Here is a 27,822-nt window from a genome sequence, read left to right on the forward strand (position 1 = left end):
TGCCACTCTAGCGCGTTTTGACCTTAAAGCGTAAGACTGGTCATCCGGTCTCGACGTTCTAATTGAGCAGGTGAAGTGAATTAACTGACTGAGTTAACTCATTGTTTGCATTGCATTAAATTTCTGTAATCAGTATAATTAAAAAACCTTTCTTTCCTGGGGTGCTATTATGAATCTTCTCGCGAGGGTGGAGAGTGGTCATTTTGTGGATTTTTATTTTTTGAATGAGACTACACTTTGCTTCATACATTACCACGCTGATTAATGATACGTCATTGTAAATTGACATTTCACAGTTTGACATTACAAAACTGTTTGAAAAATGAATACAGTTTGGTCAATTTAACCTAATTAAGCGTGTTGGGAAATGCTGAAGGTCGCAATAATGTTCTAAATAAATCATCGTGTTTGGTTTGATCATCAGTCGCCATATATGAAGCAAAGTGTAAACGCACGCAAAAAATAAAAACACCCAAATTAATCACTCTCTAGGGGGTACAGAAGATTCAGAATACCAGCCCAACAATGAGCTCAATTATTGGTGTACCAATTAAGTTCCCTGTGCGTCATTGGCTGAACTGTAAATAAATTCTGTGGTTAGATAAAAAAAATCTTCTTGCATGCTTTAAATAACCTATGTGGCTGGTTCTCCGAATTGGGAAATAAAAAATATCATAAGTGTACATTTTACATACAGTTTCAAAAATAAATAGTAGTATTTTGGATATAATTCGAATTTAGAGTTATAAAAATTAAAATAATTACAGTACATAACTTCTTTACGACCACATACAAAATAATTCATATAAAATTGTGCTTTGAAAAGGTTTTTAAAAAAATTTTAGATGGTCCTTCGAGTCGGATTTCTTATCAACAATATTTTGAGTCTGTTGAAATGTTTGTGCAATAAAAAATTAGAAATATGGATGTTCAAACACAGGCAAAGGGTTAATGTTACACAGTGTATTAAGTGCTCACTTAAATCAGTGGATGGCCGGTCAGGTTAGGTTAGGTTAAGCTTAAAAAACCTTTTCAAAGTAGGATATTTTTTAAATTAGACTATCTTGGTGGGTACTCATGCATAATATAGCTTGGAGCGCTTCCCCTGGCGGCACTCTGCGAAGGCGCGGGGTAAAACGGAGTCTGCGGAACGTAGGCAGGCTGTCTGCTCTGCCCCCCTTTACTCCCGTAGCCAGGAAGTTGTCCGTAGTGGTGATGGTGGTGATATATGGGTCCGTAGGAGCAAGGTTCTCCCGGGTACGGCTGCGAGATTTGGGACATGGGGGAGACTTGGGACATGGGGGAGATCTGGGAGAGGGTGGACAGTTGGGTGGAGAAGGTGGAGGCGGGCAGGGATATGGAGGAGACTGGCGGTTGGGAGTACCGCAGGGCTGAGGATGGGGACAGTATACTTAAGGAAGAGTTGGATTCGGTTAAATGGTTGTTGTTTGTAGGTCCTAAGGGAGAAATTTGTATTGGGGATGTAGGGTGGTGATTATCTTCATCTGAAAAAAACAAAAAAAAACGAAAATGTGTAAAAATGTTTTATCTGTGTCCAGGCGGATGAAGAATTTAATTATGTACGTGAAATACAACCAGAACCGTGGACAAGTGTTTTCGACTCGATGGCTGCTCTCAGGTAAAAATCCCAAATAAGGAAATTGAGTTGGAAATAAGTCCGCCTCGTTGCTTAATAATCGACGCGTTTACCTATCAGTTTTGAGGTTCTAGGTTAAATTCCTGGCAAGGTAGACGTAAAATACTGATTTTCAATGTTTTTAAACTGCAATAGGAAAATATCACGTTTTTTAATAACATTTTAAGTAATAAAGGTCTATGAAATACTGTCCAGTAAAAAAGTTTTATTTTTGTTAATTATTAGTGGCATAAAAATATTTTTAAATATTTTTATGCCACTAATAATTCCCGCAAAAGCGGTCATTCCATTGGACACGCCCCTAATACGTCACGATTCGTGTTTATTGTTCCTAACTTCATAAATAAGATAATGGTTAAGTATGGTTGATTATGACAATAAAACTTAATCTTGTGCAAAATCTCTCGCTGCGTCAGATGTAGTTTGTTATAAAAAATGTGGAATTTATTCGGTATCCACGTCTTTAATACCAGAAGAGTGTTATTACTGCACTACAGTAGTACTGGTGTTTTAGAACAAGCTATTTCAGTAGTGGTATACCGGAGGACTCCAATGTTTTTAGCACTAATAGAATCTGAATATATTAACAAAATGACATTCATTACTCAATTTTGCAAACAATTGTGACTTCCAGCCTTTTAGCTTTAAGATACAGATATATTGTGACACATACGCCAAATTACAGAAGAAGCGACATATCATTTTCTCAACAATATATTGAGTCTGGATTTAACTCCCTGGGGAGGTGCTTATATTAACATATTACAACAGAGATGAAGACAATTTAAGAGAAAGTAATATAGAAGTCTAGGTATGTAGTATGTATGTGAAATAATTCAATTAGATGAACTTACCCGCATAAATAAAGGTTTCAGCTCTTTAACTTCACAAACATCAACAGATGAAAGAATTGAAGGAATATAGATGTTCAAATATGGGCAGAATGGTGAATGTTACACAGTGTGTAAAGTGGCCACTTAAACCAGCCATTGGCAGGTCATAAGCCCTGTAGATGCCTAGACTTCTATATTACCTTCTCTTAAATGTTCTTCATCTCTGTTATAATATGTTGATGGCATTTTCTGTTTAACACAATACGTGCATTATATTGTGCAAGATCAACTTATTACACACATGATGTAAACTCTTCATATTTCAATCGGATGGCAAGTCCATATCAAATATACATACATACCTTTGGTAACAGAATTTGGCGTGGTTCGGTGTTGATTTCTGTTGACGCGTTGCCCAGAAGACTGGAATTGTGACATGGCTTCGGTTCCACTGAAAACAAAATGTTTATTTTAAGTTTATTTATCAACCAAAACAGGTCATAAGTCTCCATGAAATAATCTATAATATTTATTTATATATATACGCCCAATGGGCGTTTTTAAGGACATATTTATATATAGAAAATAAAATTACTACAAAAAAAGTAGAAAGACTCAATGGTATATAGTAGACTCAGTGGGAATGGAAGCGGGGGAGAGGTGTTTATAATTGAATTTGATTCAGTGATCGTTTGAAAGAAGACAACTTGTTATTAAAAAAATCAAGACTGGTATGTTTGTTGGCAGACCTAAGAATTCTGGGCATAGGGGAATGAAAACCATAGTTAGTTCTATGGTTATCGGTACGAAAGAGTAAGTGTTATCTGAGGTTTCTAGTTGGGATGTTTAATTTTATTGAGCTCAGTAGTTCAGGCGCACATATATGTAGATTTATATTATTACTAGCGGACCGACAGACGTTGTCCTGCCCGAACGTTGGCTTGCCTGCCCTTGGAAAAAGACTTTTAATTGAAAAGTAGGTACCTTGGTACTTGTTTATGATTGAATTTCAAAACTACAAATTATGAATATTCAAATATTACATTTAAGTAGGTACCTAGGTTCTTGTTTACGGTTGAATTCCAAAACATAAAATAATTCATTTTCAAAGAGAGAATTCTTTTTGCAAATGTCAAACTCGGCTCTTCTCTACACTTTAGTCATGAATGCGATTTTCAAAAATGTATTGAATGACAGTTAATATTATTTTGGTCATAGAATTAAGAATAGTCCAGAAGGAGCGGAGCGTAGAATCATATTTGAATACATCGGACTGTGTCCAATAATCCCCTCTCCATGCCCTATTTTCACCGCGCGCATATGTGATGTCGCCGCGTAATGTTGCTTGATGGGAAAAATAATAATAATAACACAAATGTAAGATAAAAAAAAGCAATCTGTTAATTTCTCTAAAATTTTATTGTGCACGCGGAAACATTGATTGATACAACAGAATAGATAAAGGGTCATTTAATGAGAGTAATTGAATTAATGAACTTTTTTATTTTACATAAAAAAGATATTTTTATATCATGTTAAATAATATTTGATGTTTTAAAGATAATGTTGTTCAAATGTCCCCCACGGCGTTGTTTAATCCGAGGTCCAATTTTCATTAGTTCTTGCATTAGATGAGCAAAGTAGGGTTACTACCCTGGCAACACTAATGAAATTTTCATTTTGTTTCTTCGACAATCTGACAGATGGAAAATAATTCAATTTTTAAGTAATGCATTTGCTGCTTACACATTTATTTGCTAATTACACATGAACTGTGATTGCATCCTGTTTCTTTAAGATCCTAGCAGTATTTCTACACTTTAAAAGGACACAACACGGCATAGTTGAATTCAAATCAGGAGTTGCGTAATGAGCGACGTCTACAAAGAAACTAATTTCGCCCAGCGAGAAGCGCCCTTGAGGTGATTTTCACAAAAACGGCGCTATAAAAATTATCCAAATATATATATATATATATATAATGGGTCAAAACGCAAACCTACTCATTTTCATTTCATTTCATTTAATTTGTTTATTCAGATATTTAGAACATTACAGAAAAAAGACTTAATTCATTCTAAATACAATAATAGATCACAAATTACAGTTGATAGTTATGTTATTAAAATAATATAACAAAATGTAAAAAGAAAAATTAAAAGTTAGAAAGTGCTTTCCTAAGGGAAGGCCCACTGTCGTGAAATATGTCGACATCCGAGGCGATGCGATTAAGTAGCAAGATTGCTCTACCAACCGGCATAACCATTGGCAGGTTTGTTCTGCATCGTGGTAGGTAAAACAATCGATGCTGTCTTTGTCGAAGATAGTTATCAGACATTTATGAATAGTTTAGTCGCCTGCCTTCTGTTTGATGCTCGTATGCGTTTTCTGGACTATTCTTAATTCTATGATTGAATGTCAGTTAATATTATTTTAGTATTACCAAGAGTCCAGTAAATATAAATAAATGGAAATAAATTATGAGGAATGAAAGGAAATGATCTGATTGGGATCCACAAAAAGCGAATATTGTTTGTAAACATTCAAAAACCAACTGTTTTAAACACAAAAAAACAAAATTCTTTGTTTTTTTGTACATGCATTCTCGTGAAAAGCAACTATGGTAGGTTGATGAAAACAAGATTTATGCTCCTAACTTTTTTTTAGAGAACAGATTAAAAATTTTAATATCTATGAACACGCGCAGCGCAAAGATCTACATTCTGATAAAAACCGCACGTAAATCGGTTAACCACTTTAGGAGGAGTTTAATTAATTAGTTAATTATACCTTGATAAAGAACCTTTGAAACCGGTCGGTAGAAAAAATAAAAAGCAACAACAACAAACCATCACGCCGTTTCCCCGTCTCGCTGCGGCATTCAATACAGATTGTAGGCGAGTCATTTTGTTCATCCTGCATTTACTTTGTCAATACAGTGCCCTATGCACCATGATGTGTGGATTATGGTATGATAATGATGATGATGGTGCATGTTTATTGGTTTAAATCAATCTGCTCCGCAGTTCGATCCGTCTTCGTGTAAATATTTTCTTGTTTTGATATTACGAAAGAAGCGTTGTTGTATCAAAAATTCTTCATTGAATCAACAAAAATTGGATCACAACTCTTTACAGCTTTTATGTATGGAAAGTGGGTTACGAAATAGCGGGTAATATGGTTCATGTGGACTCACGAATAGAACAGAGACATGTGGATATTGTCAAATCGTCCAGTATTTAAACTCTTTATTTTAAAATGACTTGCCCATGCCATAAATAAAAAATATCGCAAAAAAATAAATATGAATAAATATGAATAAAAAATGTATGGGAGCGAAGTATGGAATAGGAAAAATAATGATGAAAGTAGGTTGAATGCTGTCGAAATGCGATCCCTCAGGCGAATGTGTGGTAAAACGATGTATGATAGGTGCACAAATGTCGAGATCCGTGAAGTGTGTAAGGCTGAGACATGCATTATTGACAGAATCAAGAAAGGGGTGCTGCGTTGGTTTGGACATGTAGAGCGAATGGACAGCGAAAGAACGGCAAAAAAGGATCTACGATGCAAATGTTGATGGATGCAGAAAACGAGGAAGACCGAGAAAGACATGGCACGATCAAGTCCATCAAATACTTGAAGATGGACGTGTCAAAAGTAGGAATAATCGGCGTGCGTGCATGAGAATATGTATGAATGCAGAGGAAGCGAGGTCTGTATGCCAAGATAGAGTGTTATGGCGTTCTATCCTCTCTGCCTACCCCTACGGGGAAACGGCGCGATGGTTTGTTGTTGGTGTTGTTGTTGTTAATATATATAATTCCTCTGTACGTGGGATGTCACCGAACTCCCCCTTAACGGCTTAACCGATTTACCTGCGGTTTTCAAAGAAATATAGATCTTTGCGCTGTTCGTGTTCGTAGATATTAGAATCTTCAATCTAATGTGTAAAAGAGAAGTAATGCATTTACAAAAAAAATGGAAAGAAGTTGTTATTTTGCCCATAAAAAAGTTTGTTTTTGAATGTTTACAAACAGCTTTTGTTTTTTGTGGATCTCAAACAGATTCTTTCCTTAAATTCGCTAAAAATTTTATCCATTTATTTCTTTTTACTGGATTTTTGGTAACACTAAAATAATATTTAATTCAATACATTTTTAAAAATCGTATTCCTAGATAATTACACCCCTCGGTTGGTGAGAATACCGGAGTTTGACGTTTGCAAAAAGAATGCCATTTTTGAAAAAATATTTATTTTATGTTTTGGAATTCAACCATAAACAAGTACCTACTTAAATTCAATATTAACCATTTTTAGTTTTGGAATTTAATCACAAACAAGTACCTAGGTACCTACTTATTAATTTAAAAAAAAAATCCAAGCTAATATCAGTCAAGCCAACGCGCAACGTTTGGGCAGTACAACGTCTGGCGGGTCCGCTAGTACTTATATAAATCTATGATTTATCTCGCAGCAGTCTCCTGCAATGGTCTCTTCTCTTAGACAAAATCCAAACTCGTACACCTCTTCTAAAAATGGTTTTCGTTTTGGAGAACTAAATATGTTCATCCGGGACATGGAAGACTCATGGAGCCAAAAGAGAAATTTCTCTGAACAATATTTGAACTTCCTCATTGACCACACAAGACCTCTTAAGATCTATTGCGAATTGCGACGGGGTCCTCGTCAATTAGTTTTCGCCCTCCAAGCTTAGGTCTTTAGAGAACGAAAAACATTGTACAAAATATAAATCAGAGTTACAATAGTTGTGTATGTAGCAGTGGCGAATGGTGATTTTATTTACAGGTAAGCTATAAAATATATCATATATTTGTACCTACATAGAAGTTACAAAATATAATGTATGTTATATATACACTATAAATTGATATTTTTCTGTGGTTCTGTGTGATACAACAATTCTCATCCATGAAATCAACTCAAACGATGGAACTTCGTGATATATTATATTATATAGATATATTATCCATTACTTTAATACGCAATTCATTAAAAAATAAACAAAAAATACCACTATGAATTCAGTAGATATTAGGTATTTAATTAAAATGTCAACTGGCCGCATTGTTCTAGTAATTAATAGTGCTAAAAATGGCCGCGTATCTTCAAATAATTTGTGTAATCTGCAAGTTTAATCTAGGAGAAAAAACCCGCACTGGGGTTAGTACATTCAAAATATAGTATACTTATTTGTATGAAAAAATAAGCTGGAATAATCGGCTAGTTTCTTGGCTCACCGCAGGCGCTGGGCGCGCTTTATTAAAATTTATATTTATATTAGGATAAAAATACAAACGGTGGAAATGATTTAAAATAAATGTTAATTATTTATTTGTTTTTCTGTAAATAAAGTTACAGTAAAACATTATTATAGTTACAATGAAAGCATCGACCCCTTTCCCGAAACTGTTCATAAAGACTTGAGTCTTTCTTCAGTTTCGCATATCAATATCAATTTTTTTTTTTTTAAACTAATTAAGCGAAAATTTAATATTTCTTTACAATCAAACCGCGAAAATAACAAAACAAATAAACATTAAATATTTTCATTGTACCCCTCACTGCAGTTTTGTCAGTTTGTGATCAATCAAATACACATGGTCAGCACAATCACCCTTTTTTAATTTCCCAGTATTACAGTGAAGGAATTCAGTGTTAGTTCCAAATTGAGACCGCGGCCGCACGCTCCAGATCCCGCATCGGAAAGGAAGAAGAACGTACTAATACAAACAAATCAATCAAACGACACGAAACCCAAATACATATAGGAAACACTACAATAATTTGCCCTATACAACATGCACTCAATCAACAGAAGAAAAACAATACGTATCTATAACAAATCACAGTGGAACATCAAATCATCAAGACACTATCGGCAAAATCCTAACACAGATCCTAACATGATCCCTATTGAACTCAGGCGAAATTATTATGGTTAGTCAAATATAATGGTAAGCTGCGCATAATCGCTTCTATACACGGTTCGCTCCTGGTATGTAGGTATGTGCAGGTACTTCGTTGAGCAAGGTATATCTTTCTGAAAAATCTGGTGATGAAGATATCTGAACAAAAATTTTTAGAATGTTTATTATTATGAAAAAACTCCTAAATATGATACAATGCGGGCACATATTGTACTAAAACAAAATTCCACAGAAAATCCAGTGGCGTCACCATTAGAGCATAATCTATCGGACTTTTTCTAATACCGATATTTTATCGATGTTACCATTTCAAATATCAAAAACCGGGAATTTCGATATTTTCTCGATATTTTTGCTTAATATTTCAACATCATAATCTCATCACATTCAATTTATTTCTTTATCTGGTGCTGTGTTAGGTTTATTTTTTGTTCGTAATATTGTCTAGATTTATATTAACATAGCACTGTGTGCACAACATTAAATTTAAACAAATAAACAAAAAAACAAATTTATATAATCACCCTGTAAAGCGCCCTTGAAGTATTCCATTACGAAAATGTTGCTACATAAGTTATCCATAATCATAATAATAATTCAGTTTTCTGGTTGAAATCGTTATAAAGGTTGAAATCTGCGTTTCAAAGTAAATTAACACTAATGATTAAAATTCGTACATTTAAATAATTAAAATAAAATAGCTCTGCGCCTGTTTGGACATGAAGAGCGAATGAATGGAGGAAGAAATAGAGGAAGACCGAAAAAGACATGGCATGACCGAATCTAACAAATACTTGAAGATGGACATGTTGAAATTCGGAATAATCGGCGCGCGTGCATGAGAAATGTCTGAATGTAGAGGAAGCGAGATCTGTATGCAAATAGAGAGTTATGTGGCGTTTTATCCTCTCTCCCTAGCCTTAGAGGGAAACGGCGTGGTGGTTTGTTTGTTTTTATTTAAATTCATCGTTTTTTTTTAGGTCTTTAACTTCAATTTAAGCTAAGGTGCGTATCATAATTACTGTCGTCGGACATCTGGCTAACAGGCTGCTAACGGATTCCTGGAAGATGGTAAATGAACATATGTATGTTCAGTTAACAAAGGGATGGTGCTTATTGGTTCCAATGATTTGGTGTCTATTTTTGCCTGAATTGTTTCATTTTATTAGGTACGCAAAATTCCCGCTCAATTTATTTACCTACAACACACATTTCTCTAAACATACTATGCTATGTTTTTTAATGAATTCAACAAAACGTAAAATAAGTAACAATACAAAAAATTGGAACTTTGAAGCAAGTCTGTACGCACTTAATAAAATCTAAAAATGAAAATATTAAGCGTGTTGTTGGCGGCAATGGCTTGTAGTAGTAATGTTAACAAACTAAAACGACTAGGAAGCTACTGTCGCTACTGACGCTATTGGTTGCATGAGCGGAATGGCGTTTGGCGTGACAAAGAATCACTTTGAAGTTTCAATCTTTAAAACCAGACAAAATAAAAAAAATCTGATCCAGTATCAAAATTCTGGTAATAGACAAGTCAACATCGGTGTTTTCAATGTCGTGTTTTTGGTCTGATATTCCGATTTTTCGATATTACGATATAAACCGGGATATTTGCTCCAGTCACTATACATTTTTTATGCATACGCTAAAAATTCTCCATTCCTGGTAATGTGTAGCTAGTTAATCACACCACGCCACAGCTACGTAGAAAAACTGAAACGTTTTGAATTACAAAGTGTAACAGGGCATTTAATTTTTTTTGTAAGACAAAAATGACAAATACTTGTTTTTCTTTCTCTCCGCCACTGACAGCTCTATCGGCGGGTGTAAACATCTCATCTTCGGTAGCTTTTAAAAAATAAACAACATGTCGGCCGAGCAGATTCCCGCTAAAAATCTTCGCCTTTGGAAAACTAAACTGTATCGTCTTCTTCCTTGAATTATTTGTCCAATGTCGGCGTCCAGGTGGCGGTCAGCGAACGGTATTTATTATCTTAGGTTTTGTAAGTTTTAGAGGAAATCCGTCAGAGAGTTTGAAGATTATTTAAGTTTGATTTTTAGTGCAGTTCTCTGATTAAATATGTAGATTTATTTATTCACAATCATCATCATACCGCTTTCCGCACACAATGATGCGTAAGGCATTACACTGAAATACCAAATGCAATAAAAGGTAAATATATATTATTTTTTTTTGAAAAAAGCTATATGTGCTTTCTTATGATTTACCCAAATATTTAATTTTGAGGGCCATTTTCAACGAGTTGTAAATAACTCTCTATTAGAAAATGGAGTAAAGTTGGGGTAGAGCGGGATTCGAACCACGGGCCTTTGGTCCGTGAGTCTGAGACACTAGCCACGGGACCACAACCCGATTTGAATTGATATATTTAAAATGCCCCTTAATTTAAAAATAAATAAATTAAGACTTCTTTCTGGCTGCGATATGCTCCCACTTGCTATTCAATTATGCTCACGCTTACACACACCTGTAGCTCAATCACAAATAACTATCGACGTGCTTTAATACATGCTAAGCATTTGAGCGATCACAATGAATAATTATGAACATGCTAAAGTTATCGCAGTCATAAGTCAACGCCTGTGTAATCTCTAAGTCAACGCTCGTGTCGGTTTGTTTTTTGTTTTCCTCGTAAATAAATATGGTTTACTGGCGAAAAATCGGCATTTACTATAAAAAATAATACAATATACTGCATTTGCAAAATAGTAAGGCGTATCTTAATACAAAAAAGTAACAATTTAATTAGAATTACTATGGCGACTGCTTTTCTTGACATTTGGCTTGCCAACTGCCGGCTAAATGCAATAAATAGCATGATAAATAATAAGTAAATAAATAAAAATAGCAGTTTTGGAATATTTTCCATATTTACTCCGGTGAAATTCAAACATGCGATTGCGCAGCAGGATTATACGTCGCGAAACGTAAATATTTTGGCATTTAATATTAGGTGTTCACGCATGTTCCATTGTGATCGCGAATACGATAAACTACTTTTTGACGCCCATGTTGACAGCATCATAAAAAAGTCATCGCGTGCGCTTGGCTTTGTTATGCGTAGCTCTACGTCGTTCACTATGGCAAAGACACTTAAAATCCTTTACTGTACATTAGTGCGAAGCAACTTAGAATATGCATCACAAATATGGAATCCTTTGTACAATGTGCAGATATCACGTATTGAAAATATTAAAAAAAAAAATCGTAAAGTTCATGTGTTTCCGGTTGAAACTTGAGTTTAAATCTGACCAGTATATTCATATATGTAAAAAACATCACCTACTGCCTCTGCAAAAACGTCGTGAAATAGCGGATATAATTTATTTACTTAAAATTGCCTCTGGTTCAATTGACTGTCCTGAACTACTTTGCAAACTTTCTATCAATGTTCCTTCCAAAGTTTTAAGAAATAAGCCTCTTCTTCACATACCTCTTGTTTCATCTAATTATAGGCAAAATTCATATTTATGGCGAACTTTTAATAATTTTAATGTAATAAATAAATCATTTAACATAGATTTATTTGAAAATAATCTTAATAACGTGCGGCGTTTGCTTTCAAAATAACTCTTTAAAGTATTTTTTTCTTTTCTTTTTAATTTACATTTAATTACTATTCATTTTATGTTCGAGAATCTTTTTTAACTTACTGTGATGCTACTTGTGAAAACCTGTAATTGGCTTAATTGTTATTTGTTTTGTTATATAAATATGAGATAATTATAGCTGTTGGTTATCCAAATAAATAAAAAAAAAAAAAAAAAAACTATGGTGAGAAATTGTTATCACACCGCTTATTAGCACGTCGATAGTTATTTGTGATTGAGCTACAGAACACTTACACAAATACACACAAACACACCCTTTTGTTGAACCATAATTTAATATGTATAATTTTTATTTAAAAACTTCGCTGGTCTGTCTTTAAACCGTATCTTTTTAATGTTTTTATATCATTGTTTACTGTTTGTTTCTGAAAAATAAATAAAGTTATTGGTCTTATGCTCTTGACAGTAATCTGACGAAAATACTTCAAATTTTCGTACGTAAATTTGGATTTTACTTAATAATAATTTAAAGATAATTCTGTTAACTTCTCATTGTAGAAGAATAGAAGCTTTAGCGGTGGTGCAAAAATATATTTTGAAATTAATGAACATAACTGTTTAAATCACGTCTGAAGAAACATCTCCTTTCTCTTCCTTAATCTCTCCTCCTTTCCTTTTTCCTCTTTCCTCTTTTTTTCCTTTTTCCCATTGAGTAATAGTTTTGATTTAAGGTAATTTATAAACAAATACGTTTATTTATATTTTTAGCTTTTTAATCTTTTTTTTTTCTATTGAATATGTTCTGTAACTTGAATTATAAAAATAAAACTTTTATTTTATTGGTTGGTTGGAAGAAATTGCCATTTGGCAATAAGCCCGCCAATGTACAAATAACATTATGTACAAAAAGTTAAATAAATAAAAATAAAATATAAACAGCCGCCCTCTTGTGTACCTTAATTTTCTTCTTATTTTATTAAGAAAATCATACAGTCTTTATATAAATTCAAGGTACAAAATAACAATTAAAAATGTAAGACCAATAAAAGATTTTACATTAATTTATTATGAATGCAGGAAAAAGTACATAAAAGGTAGAATACATTGTATAGCTCCAACTCTACTTTCCCCCCTCTCTCTCTGCTTTCATGAACATTTATATTTCTTAGTAAAAATTCACGACCAAAAAAAAAAAAATTAGATGCAGGTAGTAGATGTACATATGAATAAGTATAAATTAGGAGTTGAAATTAAAAGTTAAAATTAAAAGTAAAAGTTAAATTAAGAATTGAAATTAAAAAGTTAAATTAAGAATTGAAATTAAAAAGTTAAATTAAGAATTGAAATTAAAAAGTTAAACTGAAAGATAAAATTAAAAGTCAAAATTAGAAGTTAAGCGGGAGATAAATTTAAAATATCTTTAACAGGTCTGATAAAAAATATGGTATTTACAGTGTAATATGTCGATGTCACTAAAACTGTCATTATAGGTAATCTGTATTCTTCGAAGATTGCTATTTTTCATATGATTAGTAATGACCATGATTAGTAATGTCAATCTGTACTCTTCGACATTTCTAACTCAATGGAGTTAAAAATGTCGAAGAGTACAGATTGACGAGTTCTACGGACAGGGACTCGATATGAAATGCCTCTAACAATATCTGGGCCATCAATTACGTTATTAACAATTTTGTAGAGAAAGCTCATATCCAACATGGTACGCCGAGTTGCGAGATTTTGAGCCTTGTGAAAATTAGCGGACTCAGTTCTACTTGAAAATGAAACATTATTTTCGAAATCTAATTGTCTAGGAAAATAGTTTTAAATTTGTTCAATACGATTTTTGGAAGTATTGTTTTTGCAGAACAAAACGTATTTTGTGTTGTTTGTAAAGTCAGCTATTGCCCGTTTCACACAACTAAAACTAGTGAACAAAGAACCCACCAAAACAGATACACGAGATGTGCTCTAGCTGAAAATTGTGTAACCCCCCCTGCTGCAAGAACAAGCTTCGCTCAAAGGCAATATAGTTTTATTGCACCGAGAGTGTATAGTCAGTACAATTAAACGCTTTAACTTTTACCGCGTGTACGAAAACATTGTTTATATGTATGACCAAGATCTGGCAGAGTGGAGTTCGAACCTCGGATTTTCGATTTCGGAAGTAGCTATGCTGAGTTAAGAGTGCCACTTTATTTGTGGATTAATTATAATCTATTTTGATCAAATTGTGTACAGTATCCTAAATCTGCAATCTGACGTAAGCGGATACTTTCCGAACGCGCTCTCCAAGGCCATAGGGAAAGCGCAAAAAAGATTGGTCGTCAATCTTTCATCGGCCGAACGGAGATTTGAATAAAAGCGCGCCAGAATTTTCAACGCGCCATTATTTTGTGCACATCAAACGGAGTGACGGACAATAATCGTTCACAATATGGAGTATACCTTACATTATGTTTATTTTGATACGTGTTGTATTTTGTGGCTCGTATTCTAGATTTATGTACAACTGAAGTGGCGCTTAACGGCTTAACCCATTTGCTGTCAAGCTTAAAATAATATGTCGCCGCTTTCTATTGATTTATTTCTGATTTATTTTGGATAACTTTTACAGCTCCATTTTAGTGAACATCACCTTAAAGGCGCTGTATAATAAATATCCTAACACGTCTTGCAGCTACATAGCGCATAGACGGTTGGGATTCTAGTTGCTCGTTTCTAATGATGTTGGAACCGTGTAGCTTAATCACAAATAACTATCGACGTGCTAAAAAGCGACGTGATAACAATTTCTCACCATGATTGCTTATCGTATTCGCGATCACAATACAACACACGTGAACTCCTAATAATTAATGTCTAAATATTTACGTTTCACGACGTATAATCCTACTGCGCAATCACATATTTGAATTTCACCGGTGTAAATATGGAAAATATTCCATAACTGCTATTTATATTAATTTATTTATCATTTATCACGCTATTCAATGCATTTAGCCAGCGGTTAGCAAGCCAAATGTCAAGAAAAGCAGTCGCCATAGTAATTGTAATTTAATTTTCACTTATTTGTATTAGGTACTCCTTACTGTTTTGCAAATAAAATATATTGTATTATTTTTTTATATATTTTTATTTTTTATAAACATATTTTGTTGATAAATCCACCTGGTCCATGAAGAAGTATAGGAATTGAAAAAATAACATTTTCAGGCGTTGCCTAGTATGTAGGTGAAATAATTCAATTAGATGAATCTCACCCGCATAAATAAAGGTTTCAGCTCTTTCACGTCACAAACATCAACAGATGAAAGAATTGAAGGAGTATAGATGTTCAAATATGGGCAGAATGGTGAATGTTACACAGTGTGTAAAGCGGCCACTTAAACCAGCCATTGACAGGTCATAAGCCCTGAAGATGCCTAGACTTCTATATTGCCTTCTCTTAAATGTTCTTTATCTCTGTTGTAATATGTTAATTATTTTTTATAGTAAACGCCAATTTTTCGCTAATGAACTGTATTTATTTACTAGGAAAATAAAAAAACTACCCGACACGAGCGTTCACTTAGATATTAAACACGCGTTGACTTATGACTGCGATAACTTAAGCATCTTTTTTATTACATTTTTTTTTTTTGAAGCGTGTACCTGCACACAAATCTGGATTTTCTCCCAAAACGGGAGTAGGTATATATTTTTATTTATATCCCTACAGAGATGAGGTAGAATTTTTTCAAATTCAAGGTTCAGGATTATGGATATTCGAGCGTTTACAGGGCTGTCATTGGCTGGGCATTAAATAAGCGTAATGGGGAATGTTGTAGTACCTACATAAAGTGGCCACTTAACCCAGCCAATGACAGGTCATAAGCCCTGTAAACGCTCGAATATCCATAATCCTGAACCTTGAATTTGAAAAAATTCTACCTCATCTCTGTAGGGATATAAATAAAAATCTTTTTTATTGTTCATAGTGATCGCTCAAATGCTAAGCATGTTTTTAAGCACGTCAATAGTTATTTGTGATTGAGCTACTGGTCTTCTTAAAACGAGTTACAGATTGCAAGTGTAAACATTTTTGTGGGCTGTGGAATATTTTTCATTCTCAAAGAGGGCAGTGGGCGAAATGATTTTGAAAACCAATGCGCCACACATTATTATTGACAAAAAAAACTGACGCTGTTTGCGGCAGCGGGACTGAAAGAGTTAATGTTATATATTTTACATTTTACGGTTGCGGCCAAGTGACGGCGGGCTCTTAATGTTTTGACATGGCGATCAAGGCGGATTTTACGAGTGAAAGATGACGAATTTACTTTTTGATTCATCGTTTGGAAGACGCGAGATGTCTCTGTATTATTATTGCTGATGGAATAATTAGCATTAGCGTTGTGGTTTCATATTAAACTTTCAATAGCGTTAGAAATTGATTATGTGGTCGCTAATTTTACAACAACAACAAATCATACGCCAGAACGCCATAACACTCTATCTTGGCATACAGACCTCGCTTCCTCTACATTAATACATCTTCTCATGCACGCACGCCGATTATTCCTACTTTTGAAATGTCCATCTTCAAGTATTTGATGGACTTGCTCGTGCCATGTCTTTCTCGGTCCTCGTTTTCTGCATCCATCAACATTTGCATCGTAGATCCTTTTAGCCGTTCTTTCGCTGTCCATTCGCTCTACATGTCCAAACCAACGCAGCACTCCTTTCTTGATTCTGTCAATAATGCATGTCTCAGCCTTACACACTTCACGGATATCGATATTTGTGCACCTCTCATACATCGTTTTACCACACATTCGCCTGAGGGATCGCATTTCGACAGCATTCAACCTACTTTCATAATTCTTTTTCCAATTCCATACTTCGCTTCCATACATTAGAGTTGGAACTAGAACTCCATTGTGAACTGCTAGTTTAGCCTCCTGCGATAAACATTTGTTTGCCAAAGTAGATTTTAGTGCACCGTTCACCCTGTTCCCGGCACTCACCCTCCTTTCAATATCTTTCTCGGCCTTTCCGTCCCTAGTAAACATACTTCCCAGTTACACAAATTCTTCTACCTGATTCAGAATATCTCCGTTCACGCTGATCTCACATTTAGTTATATTTTCATCCCTTTCAAAAACCATCACTTTCGATTTATCAACATTCATAAGCAAATCGCTTTTCTTGCATACATCGAAATGAAAAAATACGCACACACGCTTAAACATTAAAAAATAAATTATCTACTAACATTTATCATTATTTTATTTATTTTATTTTATTTTATTTTTTTGTTTTTTTACATTATACATAAGAGGTAAAACAGAGTATTAAAAAATAAAGCACAATTAAATAGCAATGAAATACATATTATTAGTAAAAATAGTAAATAAAAAATCCCACAAAGGCATGGCCTGTTCGTGGGTATACAAGAAAATGTTAATGAATTTTTGCTCCTATAAATAAAGGACAGTTATAATATTTTTGTGTAACATAAGAAAGAGAAAATAAAATATTCTGTAAAAGATTGTATGGTATTTTTTTATAGTAATTAAAAAAGGAAATAAAAAATATTTAAAAAGAACATGAAAATATTTCTTATTATTAAAGGGCAACCAAATATATCACAGAAAAAAAGAGTTCGTATCTTTAGTTTGAATCCAGTATGGTGTGTGTTTTTTAAAAGAAGGAAAATTTTAGGAGATATGGTATATTTCATACAAAACAGAATATGCACGGGGACGATTGCGCACGCGTAGACAAGATGATAAAATCGTCCGCTAGAGTCGATCTCGCTAGATCTTTTGGCGCTAGTATTGAATATTATAATGTTTACGAGTATAATATTGCAACGAATCCCTGTTTCTTTGAGCCTATAACATATGTTTATTATCACTATTTTTTTAAATTTATTTACACATGTATTTTTGCTCCTATAAATAATTTATTAAAGGGCAACCAAATATATCATAAAAAAAGAGTACGTATCTTTAGTTTGAATCCAGTATAGTTTTTTTTTTTAAAAGAAGGAAAATTTTAGGAGATATGGTATATTTCATGCAAAACAGAATATGCACGGGGACGATTGCGCATGCGTAGACAAGATGCTAAAATCGTCCGCTAGAGTCGATCTCGCTAGATCTTTTGGCGCTAGTATTGAATATTATAATGTTTACGAGTATAATATTGCAACGAATCCCTGTTTCTTTGAGCCTATAACATATGTTTATTATCACTAATTTTTTTAATTTATTTACACATATATTTTTGCTCCTATAAATAATTTATTAAAGGGCAACCAAATATATCATAAAAAAAGAGTACGTATCTTTAGTTTGAATCCAGTATAGTTTTTTTTTTTAAAAGAAGGAAAATTTTAGGAGATATGGTATATTTCATGCAAAACAGAATATGCACGGGGACGATTGCGCATGCGTAGACAAGATGCTAAAATCGTCCGCTAGAGTCGATTTCGCTAGATCTTTTGGCGCTAGTATTGAATATTATATGTTTACGAGTATAATATTGCAACGAATCCCTGTTTCTTTGAGCCTATAACATATGTTTATTATTACAATTTTTTAAAATTTATTTACACATATATTTTTGCTCCTATAAATAAATGACATTTATAATATTTTTGTGTAACATAAGAAAGAGAAAATAAAATATTCTGTAAAAGATTATATGGTATTTTTTTATAGTAATTAAAAAAGGAAATAAAAAATATTTTTAAAAATCATGAAAATATTTCTTATTATTAAAGGGCAACCAAATATATCATAGAAAAAAAGAGTTCGTGTCTTTAGTTTGAATCCAGTATAGTGTGTGTTTTTTAAAAGAAGGAACATTTTAGGAGATATGGTATATTTCATACAAAACAGAATATGCACGGGGACGATTGCGCATGCGTAGACAAGATGCTAAAATCGTCCGCTAGAGTCGATCTCGCTAGATCTTTTGGCGCTAGTATTGAATATTATAATGTTTACGAGTATAATATTGCAACGAATCCCTGTTTTTTTGTGCCTATGTTTATTATCACTATTTTTTATTTTTTACACATTTTTTTTATGTGGCAGAGCATTGCACTTATGCACATACTAAGGAACCGCCCCTGGTTGCGAGTGCATTTCAGTTTCTGCTATTTTCATTTTGCATTTCACATGCCAAGCATTAATGCGTCGCACGCTAAAATAGCAGTTGTTTCTATGACTAGTCATAGTATGCATATTATATCATCTATTATACCGCTCTGTCGCCTGTTAGATTTACACAAACGATAGTCAGAAGAGGCGTTCTGTAATTAGGAAGTATTTATGGCGTTTGTCGATTTAGTTAACAGATTTTTCCCGTGAAGCGTCCGCGATCTTAAAATATTACCCACATAAGTTTCAAAACATTTATTATTTAATTAATTTCAAGAATATATCACACGAAGTGTGTAGGAAGGTAATTTTGTTTTCACTGGTCAATTAATGCGCAAAATATTTAGGATTAAATTAGAATTCTAGTAAAAAAAAAATGTCGTCAACATTATTATTTAATATGTATAAAGCGATTAAATGGGAGCAAAAAAGAGTGGTATAACTGTTAACTGTCTTCTGTATGCTGATGTTGCCGTGCTTCTTGCTAGCAGCAAAGAAGACCAGCAATTCTTGGTAACAAAAGTCTACGATGTATGCAAGAAAAGCGATTTGCTTATGAATGTTCATAAATCGAAAGTGATGGTTTTCGAAAGGGATGAAAATATAACTAAATGTGAGATCAGCGTGAACGGAGATATTCTGAATCAGGTAATATAAGATTTATATTAAAAAAATTAACCTAAAAGTTTTACAGCATATTCAGTAACAATTCAAGAATAAACGTAAAAAATAAAATTAAATAACAAAACATTCTCAAGTAATACAAAAACAAAATCATAAGTACACTTTCATACAGCTGGGCAAAGTGAACAAAAAACTGGGTTTATCATGAATAAATAAATATATATATATTTTTTTATGTATATATTTAGACCCCTGTATTTAGTAGCCTTACGTGTCATGTACAAGGCTAAGGTACTCGGAAAAAATCGTTTTTGTTTGTCTTGGAAATGGGATGTTCGATCACTGATTTTGGTTTATTACCAATATTTTGAGTTTGTCCAAATTTTTGTAGACAAGGGCTGGATTCAACTCCCTGGGGAGCTGTTTATATTAACATATTACAACAGAGATGAAGAACATTTAAGAGAAGGTAATATAGAAGTCCAGTCCTTGTCTACAAAAATTTGGACAAACTCAAAATATTGTTGATAAATTACCTGGTCCATGAAGAAGTATAGAAATTGAAAAAATAATATTTTCAGGCGTTGCCTAGTATGTAGGTGAAATAATTAAATTCGTTTAATCTCACCTGCATAAATAAAGGTTTCAGCTCTTTAACTTCACAAACATCAACAGATGAAAGAATTGAAGGAATATAGATGTTCAAATATAGGCAGGATGGTGAATGTTACACAGTGTGTAAAATGGCCACTTAAACCAGCCATTGACAGGTCATAAGCCATGTAGATACCTGGACTTCTATATTACCTTCTCTTTAATGTTCTTCATCTCTGTTGTAATATGTTGGTTTATTACCTTTATGAGTCCAATCACCATTGTTACAAAGTTCAAGAACAATGGCGCATGATAACTACTTTTCAGTACAGTGTGGATATCTGTTAAGGATATTCCATCTTTCTTGCATTCTGCTTCAAGATTATGGCGTTGCAAACTGAAAAATGGGCACTGAAATAACAGATGTTCGATACTCTGTGAAGAAATATCATCGCATGGACAATAGTCATCATTCCTTAATTTAAACCTATATAGATAACTTCTCATAGCTCCGTGTCCGGTAAAAATTTGGGTCGTTTCGAAAGTACTTTGGTGATGATGACGGAAGTTTGGTGCATCAGCCAGCGTTGGGAAAAATATTTTAGTGATTTTACCTGTAGAAGAAGCGCGGTAATGATCCTCCCAACGCTGCTGCGTATATAATATAATTACCATTCACTATATTTGAAAAAGTTCAAAAGGTTTGTTCTATAGGAACAACACCCCACACTAAATATATCAGATACGTGGGAATAACTATTGCCGAGTTCATGAAGTCTATTTAAAACGGCATTATAAGTGTACTCTGTCCGTGAATTGTTGCTACAAAACGGTGGCACATGTCTAGTCATTATTCCAGGCACCCTGAAGTTGACGAGAGATAATAGTTCAGAGCAATCCCATATTGAATTTACAATTTTGATAAATTGATCTAATGAATAGTATTTTAAATATAAAACCAAAGAAATAAATAATCAATCAATATTTATAGCTTGTCAACAAGTAATAATAAAACTAATAGTGATAAGAAACGGAGAAGAATTCTTTACGTAAATACTATATCCACAAATGTATCAAAATTTTAACGAAATAATATCAAACCTGCTTTTTATACTAATAAAAATATTGGTAAATTATTGTTTAATAATAATAAAAACAAGTTTATTAAAACATTTAAGTGTGTAAGTGAAAATTCTTGATGGAAGTTCGTTGTAATTTATTATTTTATTTTATTTTATTCAGAAAACATACAGTATTGAAAACAACAATTTTTTAACATAAAAAGACCAACTAAGTTTTTATAAATTTAAAAGATATTAACATTAAATGTGACAAAAAAATAAAAATTAAATAAGAATTTTAAGTGAGAAAAGAATAATTGTTGACATTTGCGTTTTCCATGGAGGTAATAAATTAAAATAAATAAAAATACCGAATGTACACTCCGAGCCATCCACGCACACACATGAACGCACATATAAAACATACACAAACATATACATTACATGCGGCACATATACATAGCATAAACCACTCAAGATGCACATTCAGCAACTATCCAAAATAATCGACCCCATGAAGAAATTTTCTGTACAAATGCAACGTGCAGTTAAAAATGTCTACATCAATACTGAGTCCGTTATAATTATATAAATAAAAGACGAGTGATACTTTAATCCACAAATTTGGAATACTCAGTGACCGGTTTCATCGCTTTCGCGACATCTTCGAGACTGGTATCTTTATTAAAAAGTTAAATGTATTTATACAGAACAGGGGTAAGGATAGATAATTCAAAGTTATATGAAAGTAAATTAAATAAAGTTATTTTTATCTTAAGGATCATTTTCAACATTTTTTCTTCGGGTTAACTAATGAGTTGATATAATGCTATTTTAACTTAAACTCATTAAAATAGCTTATATATCCTTAAGATAAAAATAACTTTATTTAATTTACTTTCATATAACTTTGAATTATCTATCCTTACCTCTGTTTTGTATAAATACATTGAACTTTTTAATAAAGATACCAGTCTCGAAGATGTCGCGAAAGCGATGAAACCGGTCACTGTGTATTCCAAATTTGAGGATTAAAGTATCCCTCGTGTTTTATTTATATAATAAATTACAACTTTATTAAATAATTGAGGTGTTTAACAATTAAAATGCAATTATTGTCCTTGAGTTTACGTTGAAAGAACGTCAAATTTTGATATTCGTGTTAATGAGGTGTCTTCACAATAACAATTTCTCCGGATTCGCAAATCACCTAATCAATTTTTATCACGACTTTAATAAAAATACAGGAATTGAAATCTTACATACAAAAATAAAATTATAACGGACTCAGTATTGATGTAGACATTTTTAACTGCACGTTGCATTTGTACAGAAAATTTCTTCATGGGGTCGATTATTTGGGATAGTTGCTGAATGTACATCTTGAGTGGTTTATGATATGTATATGTGCCGCATGTAATGTATATGTTTGTGTATGTTTTATATGTGCGTTCATGTGTGTGCGTGGATGGCTCGGAGTGTACATTCAGTATTTTTATTTATTTTTATTTATTACCTCCATGGAAAACGCAAATGTCAGCAATTATCCTTTTTTCACTTAAAATCCTTATTTATTTTTTATTTTTTGTCACATTTAATGTTTATATCTTTTTAATTTATGAAAACTTAATTGGTCTTTTATGTTAAAAAATTGTTGTTTTTAATACTGATTTTGTATGACTGTATGTTTTCTAAATAAAATAAAATGAAAAATAAAAAAATAAAAAATAAAAATAAATAATAAAGGGTTAAAAGTAAATAATATGGAAATATTTCACATTAGGAAAACTTTAAAAAATAACATTCCTTCGATCAATAATCAAACAACCTTTCAATATAGCCCGTTATACGATGTTTCATTGTAATGGTCAACCTATACCTATTGAATTCACGCCCCTTCATCCCTCCCCCTTTTTTTTCAACCACTTCTCAAACAACATAAATTATTTTCATAATTAATTCAGTGCGTATTTGTCCTAATCAGCGCATGTGCTTATTAAAATGCATGTCGTGTTGGTTTTATATTTTTATGCAACAAGTTGACATGTTGGTTTAATGGAGACGTGTACGTCTCGAAACCGGTGGACATAAAAAGTCGATAAGTGGTTATATGTAAATGTATTGTTCGCACCAGCTTTTCCTAACATACTAGTACCCACTATTGAATTGTAACTCACCAATCGTCAGGATCACAATCTCGAAAGCCCTTCGCGAACGGATTACTCGCTATTTTCAATTGAGTTATCTATAACAAAAGAAATTAGTTGAATCAACAAATGTTCGTAGACAAGGCCCTAGTTTTTTGGACATATTTAGTTTTTGAGGTATACACGAGTTTTAAGTGTTTTATTTATTTATTTTTATTTATTTATTAATTTACACGCCCTACGGGCTTTTACATATATTAGAAATTACATTCAAGTGCAGCAGTGAAACATAAGTATGAAAATTTAGTTAAAATTAAAGATAACATAAGAAAAGCTAAAAGATACAATAATAAGTAAAAATCAGGAAATGTACCAACATAGGTATAGGGTACATAGAAAAATATTTAATAAATTTACATTTGAAAACATACACTCATACATATAAGTTTATACATTATTATAGAGATACATGAGAAAACAAAATAGTAAATAAAGAACAATATTAAGAAATTTTATACAAATTAATTTATAACATGTTGAATACTTAACCAATATTTATATAAAGAGAGACGAAATATATCAACTTCACCATACGCGTTACCTAGCCGCTGGCCGCTGGCCGCTGGTCGGTGTAGTCCAGGTATTGGTGAATTGTAATAATAATTGTGACTGCCAGGAGATTCAAAAAATAACGTTAGATGCCGAGTATTTCGAACAGGTACTTTTAAGCTGATAACACACATTAAACCCATCAAAAACTGAATAACTGTGGGTGGCTTCAGCCAGACGACAGAATTTGATCCAGGATACGGCTCTACCTAATGTAGGGAGTACCGCTTTACCCACCGTTAAACTACTGGGAGTTTTACTCAATTCTGACCTATCTCTTGACGCTCAAATTAGTAGAACGATAAGTTCATGCTTCTACCAGCTGAGACAAATTAAATGCATACGCAAAAATTTGCCGGTTGATGCCGCCCGTCAATTAATAAATGCGTTTGTAGTGTCTAGAGTCGATTATTGTAATGGTATCTATGCAGGTCTACCAATGAACAAAATGACTCGCCTACAATCTGTATTGAATGCCGCAGCGAGACTTATTTTCGGAATCTCTAAGTTCAGTCATATCACTCCACTACTTCGGGAACTACACTGGCTACGTTTTCCACAGAGGGTCGAATACAAACTCTGTTGGCTTATGTATAAGTCACTGCACAACTCGGCTCCGGAATATCTAAGGGAACTATGCATTCCAGATGAACTAGCTGACAGGCGTCAGCTTACGCTTAGATCAGCTACGTCTACGGCGAGAGGAAAAGTTATTATACCTCTACGCAAACAGCGCACTAAATTTGGTGAACGCGCATTTGCGGTCGCAGGCCCTATGGCATGGAATGCTCTCCCAGCAGAGGTGCGAGGCTGTGAAAGTGAAGTGATGTTTCGGAAAAAACTTAAAACCCGCTTGTTCTCTAAATCATTTGAATAAATCCGTAGCACGTGACAACAAAATAAATTATTTTAATTAAATTACAAATTTAAAAGCTTCAAATAAATAAACTTAACAATAGAATCACCATGTAAAGCACCCTTGGGGTATTTTATTACGAAAATGGCGCTATATAAGTTATCCATAATTAATTAATTAATTAATTAATTAACACTAGTTCATTCCGGGACGTCCAATACGCCATTTGCTATTTTATATAAGTTTAATAAATCATTTATAATTCTTCTTTTACAAAGAGTTGACATATTTAGTGTACATAATAAATTATCGTAATCAATATTTTCAGTGGGTATATTAAGTTTGCAATTGATGAATCTAAGGAATTTACGTTGTACTCTTTCTAACTTTAAAATATGAACATTGTAATAAGGTGACTAAATTGTTGAATTAAATTCTATATTACTTCTAACCAAGGCAGTAAATAGCACTTTAAGGGTAGTGATGGAATTAATTTGAGGGTAGTGGTGTTTTATCCAAACAAATGTAATAATATTTTTATGTCTACTCCTCAGTTGGAGCATATGGTGTCCACAAAGAGCCTCCATGCGTCTCCATCGGCTGCCTTTCTAAGTCAGGTTCGCGTCAGGACGTTTCTATACATTTCTCTATAAAACACACAGTTTTCCCTGAAGATAGCTCCTGCAATGGTAGCCGAAACGTCGGATCAAATCCAACATACACGGTATCACCCAAAAAAAAAACATAATATTGACTTCCATAAGGATTATAAAAAGGAACGGTGCAAGGACGCAACCTTGACAAACTCCGGTGGTGACCTCAAACCAATCTATGACAACAAATGTAAACTATTGACTTACTCTGTATTCCAAAAATACCAATTTCTTTGAGATACCCGTTATTCGGAAAGCGTGTTGCATCTCTTTTCTGTCAATTTTTTTCCGTTTAAATGACAGAGATAGATGCTATTTTAAACCGTGAAAAATATCAAATTGTAATCTTAAATACAGAAAAAAATGACGTACTTTGTACTCAAATTAAAGCGATGGCAATATTGAAACATGACAATAGATACCCTGTGGTTCTGGTAAGCCGTGACAGCCGTGAAGCAGGTCTCTGGAAACACGAATGTCTTGTAGTTAGTGCTGTCCGCTGGTGGAGCCCCTCGCCCCGGAAGGTATACCACGTGGAAGCGTGGCTGGTAACGGTGCATCGAGTTAAGGATAATCTGTGAAATAAGGACGAATATCGATTACCACCATCATCAGTAATCAGGAGCGTGCGCAGAGGGAAGCAGCAATTGGTACTAGGCACAACTAACACAGAAATTCGAATTGAGTGCTTTGAAAAAAACTAAAAAGCAATTTCATGCCGCAATTTCAGCACAAATGACTTATATTTCATAGTTTAATATTATAATACCACCTAGTCAACCCATTAAAGTGCTAAATTGTGTAAATAAATAATAAAAAACTAAAAAAACTAATTGAATAAAAATATCGTGGAAAGTACAAAACATAAAAATGAAAATATTGACTTATTTACTTGTATAACTAAACAGGCGTACCATTGACACCCATAAGGAATCTCCTATATTTATTTAGTACTAGAGAGAATTCGGCGCTTGGGGCCACATGTGATCGGCCCTCCGGGCCTTAGTTTTCGTATCTTCACGCCTCGGTTGGTTGATTAGGATCTCAGTAACCTACAAGCAGTAGCGTGCGTTCCATATAGTCACGTAAGCAGTGCCCCCTCTTCTTGAATTTCATTAAAACAATAACAAAAAATAATATAAAATATGAAAGTAACTATTTGTCAGATTTGAAAAATGCGCCAGATATAATTCGGTTAAGTATTGTATCGTACCGATCGGCGCGCCGCCATCGGCCAGGGTCGGCTAAGGCACAAACTACAAATGCTTATTTTTTTCATATTTGCGGCTGTTGTTTACACGAACAAAATGTGTATAAGTGGGTTTTTTTGTTGCTATTACCCGTGTATACGTAACATTGTAGGCAGTGCTTTTAATGAACTTTGATGCATTCTTTTAGAAAGAAAAATGTTACTGACACATAGCATTTTTTAAAATTATTATTTAATAAAGGACGGCCAAAGATCAAATGCCAAATAAACAACCTCAAACGCCTAAAACTGATTCTTTCATACAACCGAGAATATGGTCCACGTTTATTTTGTTAATATTTTTTTTATGGAGTTCTGTGAAAATTGTGATATTGGCGGTAATGTGTGTTCGTGTGTGTAACAATGCGTTTTCTTGGTTATCTTTTATGGACAAAAACATATTATTAGCGATGGAAGGTGTACTCCTAAAGATAATACGACGTTCAAATTTGAATTACGAGCAACTTCTAACTCTTTTACATTTTTATTCTCTGATAAAATGCTGCGTTGTTTTCGATATAGAATTGTTGTATAAAATATTAAACTATAAAGTGAGATACTAACCTAAATAAAATACAAATAAATTAGGATTGACAACACTCAGACATCGGAAAATATTTAAACTGCCTTTGTTTTCAAGTAATTCTACATACCACACACCTATGGTTCGCATGTGTCGGGAATACAATATATACTGCCGAAACAATAAACTTGACATTTTTCATTATAATCTCTCAGCTTTTGCAAATTATCTCATAGGAATAAATCCTCTTCAATAAGTACACACGTACAACATATTTTTTATTGCATTGTATCCTGTATAAAAAAAATAAAAAAATATGTATTACATC

General features: G+C 33.2%; 1 protein-coding gene across 1 annotated transcript in view; it reads right to left on the reverse strand.

The window, feature by feature from the left end:
• Positions 1-210: 210 nt before the first annotated feature.
• The window catches only part of org-1 (T-box transcription factor 1), a 125,740-nt gene continuing 98,128 nt past the window's right edge, over positions 211-27,822 (reverse strand). The window contains exons 6-9 of the mRNA XM_088226042.1: positions 26,145-26,297; positions 23,635-23,702; positions 2,853-2,941; positions 211-1,505 (exon numbers count right to left, since the gene is read on the reverse strand). Coding sequence (XP_088082168.1) covers positions 1,060-1,505; positions 2,853-2,941; positions 23,635-23,702; positions 26,145-26,297 — 756 coding nt within the window. The 3' untranslated portion in view covers positions 211-1,059. The remainder of the gene's footprint in view (positions 1,506-2,852; positions 2,942-23,634; positions 23,703-26,144; positions 26,298-27,822) is intronic.

Source organism: Micrasema longulum, unplaced genomic scaffold, assembly GCF_059751315.1.
Source record: "Micrasema longulum isolate JH-2025_06_02 unplaced genomic scaffold, ASM5975131v1 h1tg000403l, whole genome shotgun sequence".
Classification (NCBI taxonomy): domain Eukaryota; kingdom Metazoa; phylum Arthropoda; class Insecta; order Trichoptera; family Brachycentridae; genus Micrasema; species Micrasema longulum.